We start from the raw sequence: 12,260 nt of genomic DNA, 5'->3' as shown, positions 1-12,260 counted from the left end.
TAGGGGGTCCAATCAGCCTACCATGCATGTTTTTGGAATGTGGGAGGAAACCGGAGTACCCGGAGAAAACCCACGCAATCCCGGGGAGAACATGCTAACTCATAGGTGGACCGACCTGGATTCGAAACCAGAATCCCATAGCTGTGAGGCTGACGCGCTAACCACTCACATGCCGGGCCCCATTATTTAACATGAATATGAATAGATTTAATTGGATTGGATTGGATAACCTATTCATCCCGTATTCGGGAAATTTCATCGTGGCAGTAGCAAGAGGGTGATTAGACAGAACAACAAAGCAAAAGCACAAAGTACAAAGCAAATCAAAGTAAATGGGATCATTAAGAATCTAACAGAACAAAGAAAGTTGTAAAAACATTGAAGTAAAAAGTATAAAGTACAAAGTAAAGTAAAAAGGAATATATTAAGAAATATTAAAATGTAATTTAAAAAAAGATAGAAGGGCTGTAAAACACGAAAAACAAATAAGAGTGGACAGAGCTACTGCCACTGGCTTCCGGTTGTCCCTTATTAAATAAATCAAACTCAGATAAATAGAAATAGTTTTTTTTTTTTTTTAAGTGGTGCGCAATTGAAATAGTTGACGAAAACCTGCCTTGGAGTAAGGAGACTGACATTTTTTAATGGCCTCCTTACTTGTCACACAGTGGCCCATGTGACATGACCAAATATTTAAAACAGGCCTGGAAGCTGTCACAAATAAATAATCATATCACTAGACCATATGTGTCAAAGTGGCGGCCCGGGGGCCAAATCTGGCCCGCTGCATCCTTTTGTGTGGCCCGGGAAAGTAAATCATGAGTGCCGACTTTCTGTTTTAGGATCAAATTAAAATGAAGAGTATAGATGTATATTAAATTTCCTGATTTTCCCCGCTTTTAAATCAATAATTGTAATTTTTTAATCCATTTTTTCTGTGTTTTTAGTTCAAAAATCATTTTGTAAAATCTAAAAATATATTTAAAAAAAAGCTAAAACAAACATTGTTTTAGATCTATAAAAAACTGAATAATCAGGGCTTTTAATCCATTTATAAAAAAATATATCTAAATATTATATCTAAAATGGTCCAACCCGAGTCTGACACCCTTACACTAGACAAACAAGGGGCAGTTTCCTTGTTTGTCACACGCTAAGCTAGCCCGTAAAATATCTCAAATAGAATATGACTTCAATCTGGGAGGCGTTGTTGACACCATACGATTAACTCGCGGAGTCAATGGTGCAGCTAAAAGAGCTCCTTATTTGTCAAAGGGTGACAGGAGAGTTTGATGTTGAGGTGCAATTGCATCAGGGGTCAGCACCGAGCCCCTTTTTGTTTGCCGTGGTGAGCCGGGAATAGGACGTTGAGAAAGATACCATTAGACCGGCGTTTCCCAACCACTGTGCTGTGAGCGTTGGTCATGTGTGCCGTGGGAAATTAATTGCAAAGAAGTCGCCCATTATAATATTCCGAGAGATTAATTTTAATATTGCGAGATTCATGTGCGAGGAACAATATGTCCAGATTTTAATACGAGTTTCAAATGGGTAATATTACAGAATTAAAGTGGTTTAGTTGCTTATTTTGTAATGTAATGTGAACCAGAAGATGTTTTATTTCACAGGTATTAATTAAATTGAATGTTTTTATTGTCATTATACATGTATAATGAGATTTAAAGCCTCACCATAAAGTGCACAAATAACAACAAACAGATCAAATAAATAAATATTTAATAATAAATAATAATAACTAAATCATCAATAAATAAGTAGTAAATAACTAAATAGTCAACATAATAAATAACTTAAATAACATAGTTTGGTGACCACAAAACTGCTTTGCGCTTAATATTAAGAGATTGACGTCATCTTGGGACAGAAAATTTCAAAATAAAATCGCAAGTTGTCCGGTGTCCGCAAACGTCAACTTTTTGGCGATGTAAAAATTAGAAATTAAATTACTTTTTTTGTGTTTCTTTGATTCCTGTTAATCAAAATTTTAGAAGAACGGCTTTTATAGAAATATAGGTAACCGTATTTTAAATTTGAAGTGCTGTGATGTGCCTTGAAATTTTTGCCATGCAAAAAGTGTGCCTCTTGTCAAAAATGGTTGGGAAACAACCACACTAAACCAACAAGACCCAAATACCATTGTTCATCCCCATTCCTAAACTAATCACAAGATGGTCAGCTAGGCAAAGTGCCCCCCAAAATAACCCCAAATTCTTAAATTGCCTATTGGCAGACATGAGCAAGTGACATCGAGTGACAAGAAAAACGATGACATGGCCTTAACAAGCACAATCCAATTCTTTTTGTCAAAAACAAAACAACAAAACACATTTTGACATGTTGTTAAGCCCTCTAAAAACGGCTTGTCAAAACAAAACGTGCCCCAATAAAGACAACAATTTTTTTTTACCTCCCAAACAAGGCATCTCAACAATACTTTCGTCTTGGCAAGTAAATCATAATAACCAAAATCATTCGCTAAAACAACCCTTGGTTATATTTCAAATGTTTCTTTTTGTTTTTCTGCCAAAGCCTCCCCAAACACGGATGCACACGCTTAAGTCGAGCGTAACACGTGTGGCTATAATTGCCACATGTAGACGCGGTCCCTGTCGTGGCATCTCAAGACGGCGTGAACGGGGTAAACAGGAAGCTCCCACCGCGTCGGGTGGCGAGGGCGAAGACAGATTGTCACTCGGAGGGATTTCTCAGGACCGAACGCGAGGCATAGCAACCAAGAATGGTTACCATAGCGATAGAAGCCCCCCCGAAAAATCTCCCCGCCTCCTTTCTTCATATCTTTTTGGATTTTTTTTTTCCAGTTATCTCCCTGCGCGCCTCCGCGAAAATATTTCAGCGACACGTCTTTATTACTCTAGCCAAAAAATGAAACTTGTCGGCGCTCAATTTTACACCTCGGGTCGATGTCGGGGTAATCCTTACACTTGGATTTGGAATTCCCACTCGCGCTTGTTTCCGGAGAAGAGAAGGCCTCGGAATTAGCGTAGCAAAAAAACAGTGTACACAAGAAAAATTGATTTGGAGGTAGCTGTCAATTAGCGTCTATACTTTACTGACAACTTTCTACTTTTCCATCCTTTATTTAGCCCAAATTACCCAGTTACGCTTTGGTATACAAATTAAATTAGTACGATGACGGTCTTGGTTCGGTATTTTCTGGGCTACATGTCACAATTGATTTAAAGTTTTGCACAAAAGTGCAATTTATATTATATGTTAGATAATAGGCTTGAATTTTGCAATGTTTTTCGAGGAGGAGCTATTAAAGCTAATCTAAACTATTCTAGGGCGGCTTGGCGTTTGAGTGGTTAATTCGTTGGCGGCACAGTTCTGGGGTTCTGGGTTCAAATCCAGGTTGGTCCACCTGTGTCGAGTTTGCATGTTCTCCCTGGGCCTGCGTGGGTTTTCTCTGGGTACTCCGGTTTCCTCCCACATTCCAAAAACATGCATTGTGAATTGATTGCACCTCTAAATTTCCCCTAGTGTGGGCGTGAATGGTTGTTTGTCTCCTCGTGCCCTGCGATTGGCTGGTCACCAATTCAGGGTGTCCCCCGCCTCGTCCCCGAAGTCAGCTGGGATTGGCTCCAGCACCCCCCGCAACCCTTGTGAGGACAAAGCGGTTCAGAAAATGAATGAATGAATAAACTATGCTAACAAACCAGAGCGTAACGAGGTCAATTCTAAAAGCAGCAAGACAAACTTGTAATTACGTCTAACATTCCTCCTCAGTGTAAAGAAATGTTTCCTTTGGGATCAATAAAGTACAACGGACAAATAGTCCTATACTCATGTGTCAAAGTGGCGGCCCGGGGGCCAAATCTGGCCCGCCGCATCATTTTGTGTGGCCCGGGAAAGTAAATCATGAGTGCCGACTTTCTGTTTTAGGATCAAATTAAAATGAAGAGTATAGATTTATATAGAATTTCCTGATTTTCCCCCTTTTAAATCAATAATTGTAATTTTTTAATCCTTTTTTTCTGTGTTTTTAGTTCAAAAATCATATTGTAAAATCTAAAAATGCATAAAAAAGCTCAAATAAACATTGTTTTAGATCTATAAAAATGGAATAGTTAGGGCTTTTAATCCAGTTCTTTTAATCCATTTATTTAAAAAAATCTAAATATTATATCTAAAATGGTCCGGCTATCAAAAACTCTTGGATACTCTTCTACTGAATGAATGAATGAATGAACAACGCATGATTGGCTCCCAGTCAAAACAGATTGGATGTCTACTTCAATCATTGGCAGCCAACAAATTAAATAACCTGTTCGGTTAAAAAACTATAAATCATAATTTGCGCCGGTACATGAAAACTATAATGAGTACTTGACTGACCTGTTTTGAGTTCAAGGTGAAGTTTGTCGGTGTCGGGCCGGAACGCTCGCGACAGCGTAAGCCACAAGTGGAATGTTTGTCCTCTCCGGATGATGAAATCGTCGCATTGATAGAATTGCGTGCGGTGAGCCAGTCGCTCGGCTCCCGATTTGCTCTTCATCAGGTCGATTGATTTGACGTTAAGGGGCAGCTCTGTAAAAAGGGCAGCATATTGGCAGATTAGAGTGAACCTGACATTTGCTCATGTCTGCCAATAGACCGATGACTGAAAGATTACAGCATGCAAAATAAAAGATCTCATTTCACATCATTTGTCGCTTTATTTAAGATATCTAAGCAGTCATGGATTTTGACTAGGGAGTTATTTTTGGTGAAAGTCAAGTCCAGGTCACTTATTTTGTGGATCTGATACCAAAACCTTAATCCGATACCTCAGAAACGGATTTTTTTTGTGATTTAAACAAAGTTAACCAACATTAAAGCCATGTAAGAGGGAAAAAAACATTTTTTTGCAAATCAATTGTGCAGGCAGCACAAAATTAAATTGCGAACGAATTACTTTAAAAAAAAAAGTGGTTCTCATAAATAAAAGTAAAATAAATATAATTTGATAGATGTTCACAGTTTGATAGAAGCTGCTTTCTTGACTTTTTACATATTATTTTTCATTTACAAAGTTTGGTTTCATTTTCTAGCATAAATAGAAATATATACAGTGGTACCTCGTGATACAACATGCTCGTGGTACGACGAAAATTTCGATCAAATAATTCGCCCGCGATACGATCAAAATTTCGAGATGCGACCAAGCCAGGTGGCCATGACATGAGAGGCTGTTTATCATTGTAGCGCACTTTTTTGCCGCATCTCTTTCGTCTAAACAGATATCTACGAGCACTGAACAATTTATTCAGACGAGTTTCGACCAGGAAACGCACAACGCGCATGCGCAGGCAAAAAGAGGGCTTTCTGGGTAATGAAATATACTCGTGCACACAACACCGCCCAATTTTAGTTCTATTAAACACATTTTATTACTATAAAACCACTAGTTATGTGTTATTTTGTTAATAGATGGCGAATTAGAAGAAATAAAACATTTTTTCCAATCCAATGTCCTGTTTTTGGTGTTTTTTCAGAGGGTTGGAACGAATTCATTTGTTTTTAGTTCATTTCAATGGGAAACGTCTGCTCAAGTTACGAAAAGCTCGACATACGATCTCAGTCCCGGAACGGATTAAGATCGTATGTCGAGGTACCACTGTACATCCAATGCGGGTTTTTTTGGTGATTTAAACAAAGCTATCCAACATTACAGCCATGTAAGAGGGCAAAAAAAAACAAAAAAAATTGCTAACAAAATTAAATTGCGAATGAATTACTTATAAAAAATGTGGTTCTCATAAATACAATTAAAATTAATATAATTTGATAAGTGTTTGCAGTATGATAGAAGCTTTCTTGACTTTTATGATCTTTTTCATTTACAAAATTTGATATGATTTTCTAGCATAAACAGAAATATATACTGTCCATGACTTTTTTTGCAATATGGCTGTGGATTATTTAGTTTCTTTCAGCCTTTAACTCTTTCACAACCATTTAGTTACTAGACATAAAATGTATTTCATTTGCAAAAGTTGTCATTTAGTGATCATGTTTCACTGCCACTAACGGCGATCGTACATTTAGTAAACCTATTTTGACTTGGGCAGATCAGACATCTATTGCCGTCAATAAATTAATATTTTTTTATCCATTATTGAGGGCTCACATTTGAATACATGTGTGTTCTAATGTAAAAAATCAATGTTTTGGCTCTAACCAGGTCAAGAAGCTCTGGAGTAGACAATAGGCCAGCAATAGAAAAAATGGCAGCCGTGCCAGTCGTGTAGGCTTACCGCCAAGCTCATTATCGCCAGGAACAGACGTTCTCCAGGGTTCCTCCTCCTCTTTGCCCTCATCCTCATCCTCATCCTCAGCCAGGGCAAGCGTATCCGTGATGTCATCGTCCGTCTGGGCCTCGCAGCACCGGCCCATGTGGCGCAGCCATCGCCGGCACGCGTTGTCCTTGCGCTCCGCATGGGCCTCCTCCGGAGCCCCCTCCGGAGCCCCCTCGGGGTCTTCCTCGCCCGCGGCAAAAGTCACGCTTGGAAATCGACCAATGACTGACATGTCTTAAGAATGGCTTCCCACAGGCATCCTGAGTACACAGTGAGGGGAAAATGCAAGAAATTGAATTTCAGATTTGGAGTGGTGATTCGTTTATTTCTATTATATATGCTTGTAATTGGCCGGATAGGCTCCGGCACCCCCCACGATCGTAAGCTGTAGGGAAGATAAATGGGTTAATAGAATATAGAAGTCTCAGGATCAATGAAAATAATAACAATACATGTTTAGTGGGCGACTGGTTAGTGCGTCGGCCTCACAGTTCTGGTGTCGAGGGTTCGATCCCAGGTTGGACCTCACTGTGTGGAGTTTGCGTATTGCATGGGTTTTCTCCGGGTACTTTGGTTTCCTCCCACATCCCAGAAGCATGCAAGGTAGGCTAGTTCAATGCTAAAAATTGCCCCTAGGTATGATTGGTTGTCCTTTGTCTCCAGCACCCCCCGCGACCCTCGCGAGGATTAAGCAGTTCGGAAAATGAATGAATATCTAAACACTTTCAGTTTGTTTTCGCACACTGAGCCACGACATTTTCTTTCTCGCGTCAAAAAAACAAACAAACCGAACGAGGCATTCATTCTTAATTAGACCCGAGTGTTAAGCGAATTTGAGTGAAACGTTTAACACTTGCCGTAATTAATTCTACGGCTCGGCTCGCTGGTCGCAAAGGCTTCCAACTCCAGTCTGACTCTTTAAGCTTCCTTCTGAAAACACCTTAGTGATGTGGCTTTACACTGCCATTAGTGATGACTCACTTTTAATTAGCACTATCATCCTTTTGTTTCCTGACAGAGCCGAGCAGCTTCATCAACCTCCTCCTCTTCATCGCACTAAAATGCGGAGGGGCCGTCCGCGTCTGCCGCTCTCAACAGGGAAGCAAAAAATAATAAAAAAAATAAAAAAATATCCTTAATCCATAATCTGTGACATTAAAACAATGAACACGTGCAAATGAGATTTAAACGAAGCAGTGGGCTCTTGACGTAGCAATTATATTATTTTGTCTGCTTATTAAAAGGAATCGTCAGGCTTCGACTCGGTTTTTAAAAAAATTAATAAAAAATGGGATCAATGTGACATGTTTTTGTGCTTAATTCAATTACTAAATAAGATGTTTCAATTTGTATTTGCTAATATGTGTGTGGGTTGAAGATGTTTTATGGGTTGTTATTGATGGTTTGAGACGTCCAATCCGTTTGAACTAAAATTGATAGGAATGGGCGTGTGAATGGATTTGTCTACGGCACCTGTGTCAAAGTGGCGGCCCGGGGGCCAAATCTGGCCCGCCGCATCATTTTGCGTGGCCCGGGAAAGTAAATCATGAGTGCCGACTTTCTATTTTAGGATCAAATTAAAATGAAGAGTATAGATGTATATTAAATTTCCTGATTTTCCCCTTTTTAAATCAATAATTGTAATTTTTTAATCATTTTTTTCTGTGTTTTTAGTTCAAAAATTTTGTACAATCTAAAAATATATAAAAAAGCTAAAATAAACATTGTTTTAGATCTATAAAAAAGTGAATATTCAGGGCTTTTAATCCAGTTCTTTTAATTCATTTATAAAAAAATATCTAAATATTGTATCTAAAATGGCCCGGCCCACATGAAATCGAGTTGACGTTAACGCGGCCCGCGAACCAACCAGAGTCTGACACCCCTGGTCTACGTGTCAAACTTAAGGTTCGGGGGTCCAAAAATGGTACATGAGGCTTGCAAAAATAGGTGATCTTGATAAAATTAAATATTAGATTAGAACATTATTTCATCCCGTATTCGGGAAATGTCCTTGGTTGCAGTAGCAAGACAGACACAGAAGACATTGTAGACCTAGGTAAAAAGAACTAGAGCCACATACAGTAAGTCCACAAAGCGGGGTCTTTCTGCAGACTGAGACTGAGGTTAAATATGCAGAATCATGTATGAAATTTCCGGAGTCCTCGGTTTTTCATTGGAAACTGTACAGTTTTGTTTGTAGGTATTTCCCTTTTTTCCCTTTTAAAAAAAATAAAATTTAAGAATTGTTAATTGTTATTTAGCAACAATTAATTGATTTTTTAAAATGATTTTAAATGATTATTTGGTGCATCGCGGCATCTTAAGTTGGCAAGCCTAACTCCAAAGACAACAGATATGAATTTGACAATCCTAAGCTACAGTAAAATCGGCCTGTGATCTCCTGGCGACCAGTCCGTGATATCCTACTACCAAGAATGTACAAAACAAACAATCTCATTATATCCCGCTCCTCCAACAACACCATGCAACAAGATCACCCAAACTCTATTCCCATACTGAAGATCCCAATCTTCCCGCTTCCTCCCTAGTGCTCAGAAGAGTGAAGTGCACTATGGGGATCCCATCACGGGTGTCAAGATTCAATACATTGATCTCAATTTTGATGGATGAGTGAATGAAAGCCTTGGAGAAAGAGAGCATGTGCTTTGATTTACAATTCTTTTTGCTTTGCTTTCCACAATTTTAACTCTTCTGAAGCCTTTGACAGTGATACAAGAAGCAGCTGGCTTGGATTGACTGACTCCAGCACCCCTGCGACCCGTGCGAGGATAAGCAGTAGAGAAAATGAATGAATTTCACAATTTTTCTCGTATAAGACGGCCCCTGATTCATAATTTTCACCTCCATATTTATGGTTTTATATGGGAGTTACTTTGAAGGGAAAATCTCAAGATAAATAATCACATGTAGATTGCATATTCCGTTGCCTGCACGTAGACAAATTTAAAAAAGGAAGTCACGTGAGCAGTACAACCAGGAAGTGTGTCCCTACTGGTCTAGTTTTCACCAAGTCTACGGTAAGATGAGCGAGGAATGGCAGCCACAAGTAAGTACGTTTTTTCACGTTGTATGCAAGATTTTTATTGAATTTCATTCATAGACGTCAATTATTATTTTTTTGCGTTTTCTGTTTATCTTTTCTCTATTTTGAAATAAATGACCGTATGGGCCGCATTGTCTTCCGTTATGGCGTTTCGTCTTTGTCAACTTTTAGTTTCGTGCATGTCAAGTCTAATTTATGCGCATATAAGCCGTACCCTTGATAGAATCGTGTTTTTTTTAGCGACAAATACGGCTTATATGCGAGAAAGTACGATAATAATAATAATAATAAAGGCAGTGGGCATAAACACTAAAAATGTTCATTCATTCCTTCCATTCCAAACAAATCCCCCTGTCAATAGCTCTAAAATATACTCATTCAACACGACCAATCCCAGTTCAAACAGATTTGACATCCATCCCTGCCAATAGCAAAAAAACACCTTATTTTTCCAAACCCGCATATTTTCGAAAAAGGAAGTTTACAAAAAAAAATCCAGAGGTCCTGACTGCTTCTTTGAAAAAATCCAATGATTATTTATTCATTTATTTGCCAAATCCGTCCCGTTTAATGCTTTGTATATTTATATTGCGCATTGAAAGAAGTGCTGTGATGTGCGCTGCCTCACAAACAGCCGCTTTGAAGAAAATAGATCCGCGTCAACAATGGTCTGGCGCCGCATTCATATGAAAATGGCATTCAGACAATGAGTGGGCTGTGCGCAGACAAACAGACAAACAGACAAACGGACAGACAGCAAAGGAAAGAAAAAAAACACCTCCTTGAAGCTCAAGTGTCTCACGGCGCCACTGCCTTTAACAAGGCATCAAAAAATCCACAACAACCTAATGAATAGGCGAGATATGCCGACACGATGATCGTCTTATTTTTATAGATACATAACTCACAGCGGAGGTTGTCGCTAGGTGATAAAAAGAAAAGAAAATTGGGTATTTTCCCCCAAGATTTAAGTAAAAACGGGTCATCTTGAGTCATCTTAATGGAGCATGATGTAAGATTTGCAGTTTAATTATTTAGGAAATGGTCCTAATATTTGAATAGACATTAATGAAGCAAGTTTTTTTGTTTGTTTTTTAAAATGAGGATAAAATAGTTATGCAAAGTAATCGTTTTGTCGTCAGGGATTCCAAAGCACGGAAGGCTACGTAAGCTAATGTTGCTAACGCGGTCGCAGTTAACATTTAAGGCTTTGTAGAAAAAAATTAAGTCAGAACAAATTCTGAAATAATAAAAAAAATTAAAAATAAATAAATGAAATGCAGATTCCGAACAATGCGGCCAAGTGATAAAGAGGAAAAAAATGGAAAATTGCATGACTTCTCAAAAGCTATTTTTGAGTTTTCCGCCATTAATTTCCTGTATGGTAAAGTGACAATAGGAATATGAGCACAGTGGGCATGTTTATGCTAATGTGGTCGAGAGTCGATAGCATCTTGACGTCTGCACGTCTGTTGGTCAGTAAAAATGAATGGAGGAATAATATTGTATGTGTGGATGCTATCAATGTGTTATCAAATGAAATATTATTCATCATTGTGGTGATGCAGTGATAGTTCACTGTATTTTTATGTCAAATGATGTCAATAAATGACTAAACTCAAATGCTAACAATAAAAATAATTAAATGAATTACTGAAAAGATAATAATTTGATAAATATGAATTGAAAATAATATATACACATGCACACACGCGCGCGCACACGCACACACGCGCGCGCACACGCACATTCGCGCGCGCACAGGCGCACATACGCGCGCGCACAGGCGCACATACGCGCGCGCACACACGCGCACATACGCACGCGCACACACGCACACATGCATATACAATTACACATTATATGGAGCCTACGGCAGCAAACTATGGGCCGATTGCAGGGCACCAGGAGACAAAGGACAACCATTCATATCTAGCGGGAATTTAGCATAGAATTAGCCTTGCTTGCATGCTTTGGGGATGTGGGAGTAAACTGGACTACCCGCAGAAAACCCATGCAAGTCCGGGGAGAACATGCAAACTCCACACCAGAAGGTCCGGATTTGGGATTGAAGCCTCGATCTCAGAGCTTTGAGGCTGACACGCTATCCACTCGCACACCGGGCCATTTTTTTTAAAATAACCCAAATAAAATTAAGAAAGAACAATAGAATACTGGATTATGCATTTATGTCTAAAATGTCATTTTCTGTGTCTGTACTCTCACCCTCTTGCTACTGTGAGAGTGAAATTTCCCGAATACGGGATGAATAAAGTTATCTAAATCAAATTATGAGCAGCTGGTTACATTTTTAGCTCAACAAAGCCTCTTAACGATTGAGCAATAATCAAAGTATTTGTATTAAAATTCATTTGATCATTCAATAACTGTCGACGAGTCGATTCATGGCGGAAGCCTTATTTTGAAGACATAATAGCCCTCTGAATGAAACCTGTGACCTGGTCAAAGATGAGTGTGCTAGAAGGAGATAATATGACAGACATTTAAATTCATTGGTGGAAGCGAGACTATTTAAACCAATTCAGAGTGGAGTTGGCCTTAAACGGTTTTGGAAATGAATGAAGGATATCTCAATATTTTCAAAAATTCCATATATACCACATAGCGGCGGCCGAGTGCTTAGCTCATCGGGCTCGCAGTTCTGGGGTCAAGGGTTCGATCCCAGGTTGGTCTTCTCTGCGTGGAATTTGCGTGTTCTCGTGTTCTCTGCGTGGGTTTTCTGCGGGTATTCCGGTATGCTAGGCTATATTGCACTTAGGTACGAATGTGAGTGGTCGTCTGTCTCCTTGTGCCCTGCGATTGGCTGGCTATCAATTCAGGGTGTACCTCGCTTGGTGCCCGTAGTTAGCTGG

The 12,260-nt window shown here is 39.1% G+C and overlaps 1 protein-coding gene across 2 annotated transcripts in view; it reads right to left on the bottom strand.

Annotated features, from left to right (window-relative positions):
* Positions 1-12,260, bottom strand: part of LOC144078745 (protein-glutamine gamma-glutamyltransferase K-like) — a 32,940-nt gene that overhangs the window by 17,419 nt on the left and 3,261 nt on the right. For both annotated transcript variants that reach the window (XM_077607066.1, XM_077607067.1), the window contains 2 exons: positions 6,279-6,580; positions 4,378-4,569 (listed from right to left, as the gene is read on the bottom strand). In XM_077607066.1, coding sequence (XP_077463192.1) covers positions 4,378-4,569; positions 6,279-6,552 — 466 coding nt within the window. In that variant the 5' untranslated portion in view covers positions 6,553-6,580. The remainder of the gene's footprint in view (positions 1-4,377; positions 4,570-6,278; positions 6,581-12,260) is intronic.

This window comes from Stigmatopora argus, chromosome 8 (assembly GCF_051989625.1).
Source record: "Stigmatopora argus isolate UIUO_Sarg chromosome 8, RoL_Sarg_1.0, whole genome shotgun sequence".
NCBI lineage: Eukaryota > Metazoa > Chordata > Actinopteri > Syngnathiformes > Syngnathidae > Stigmatopora > Stigmatopora argus.
Note: the sequence above shows the minus strand (reverse complement) of the source record. Positions and strands in the feature narration are given on the sequence as shown.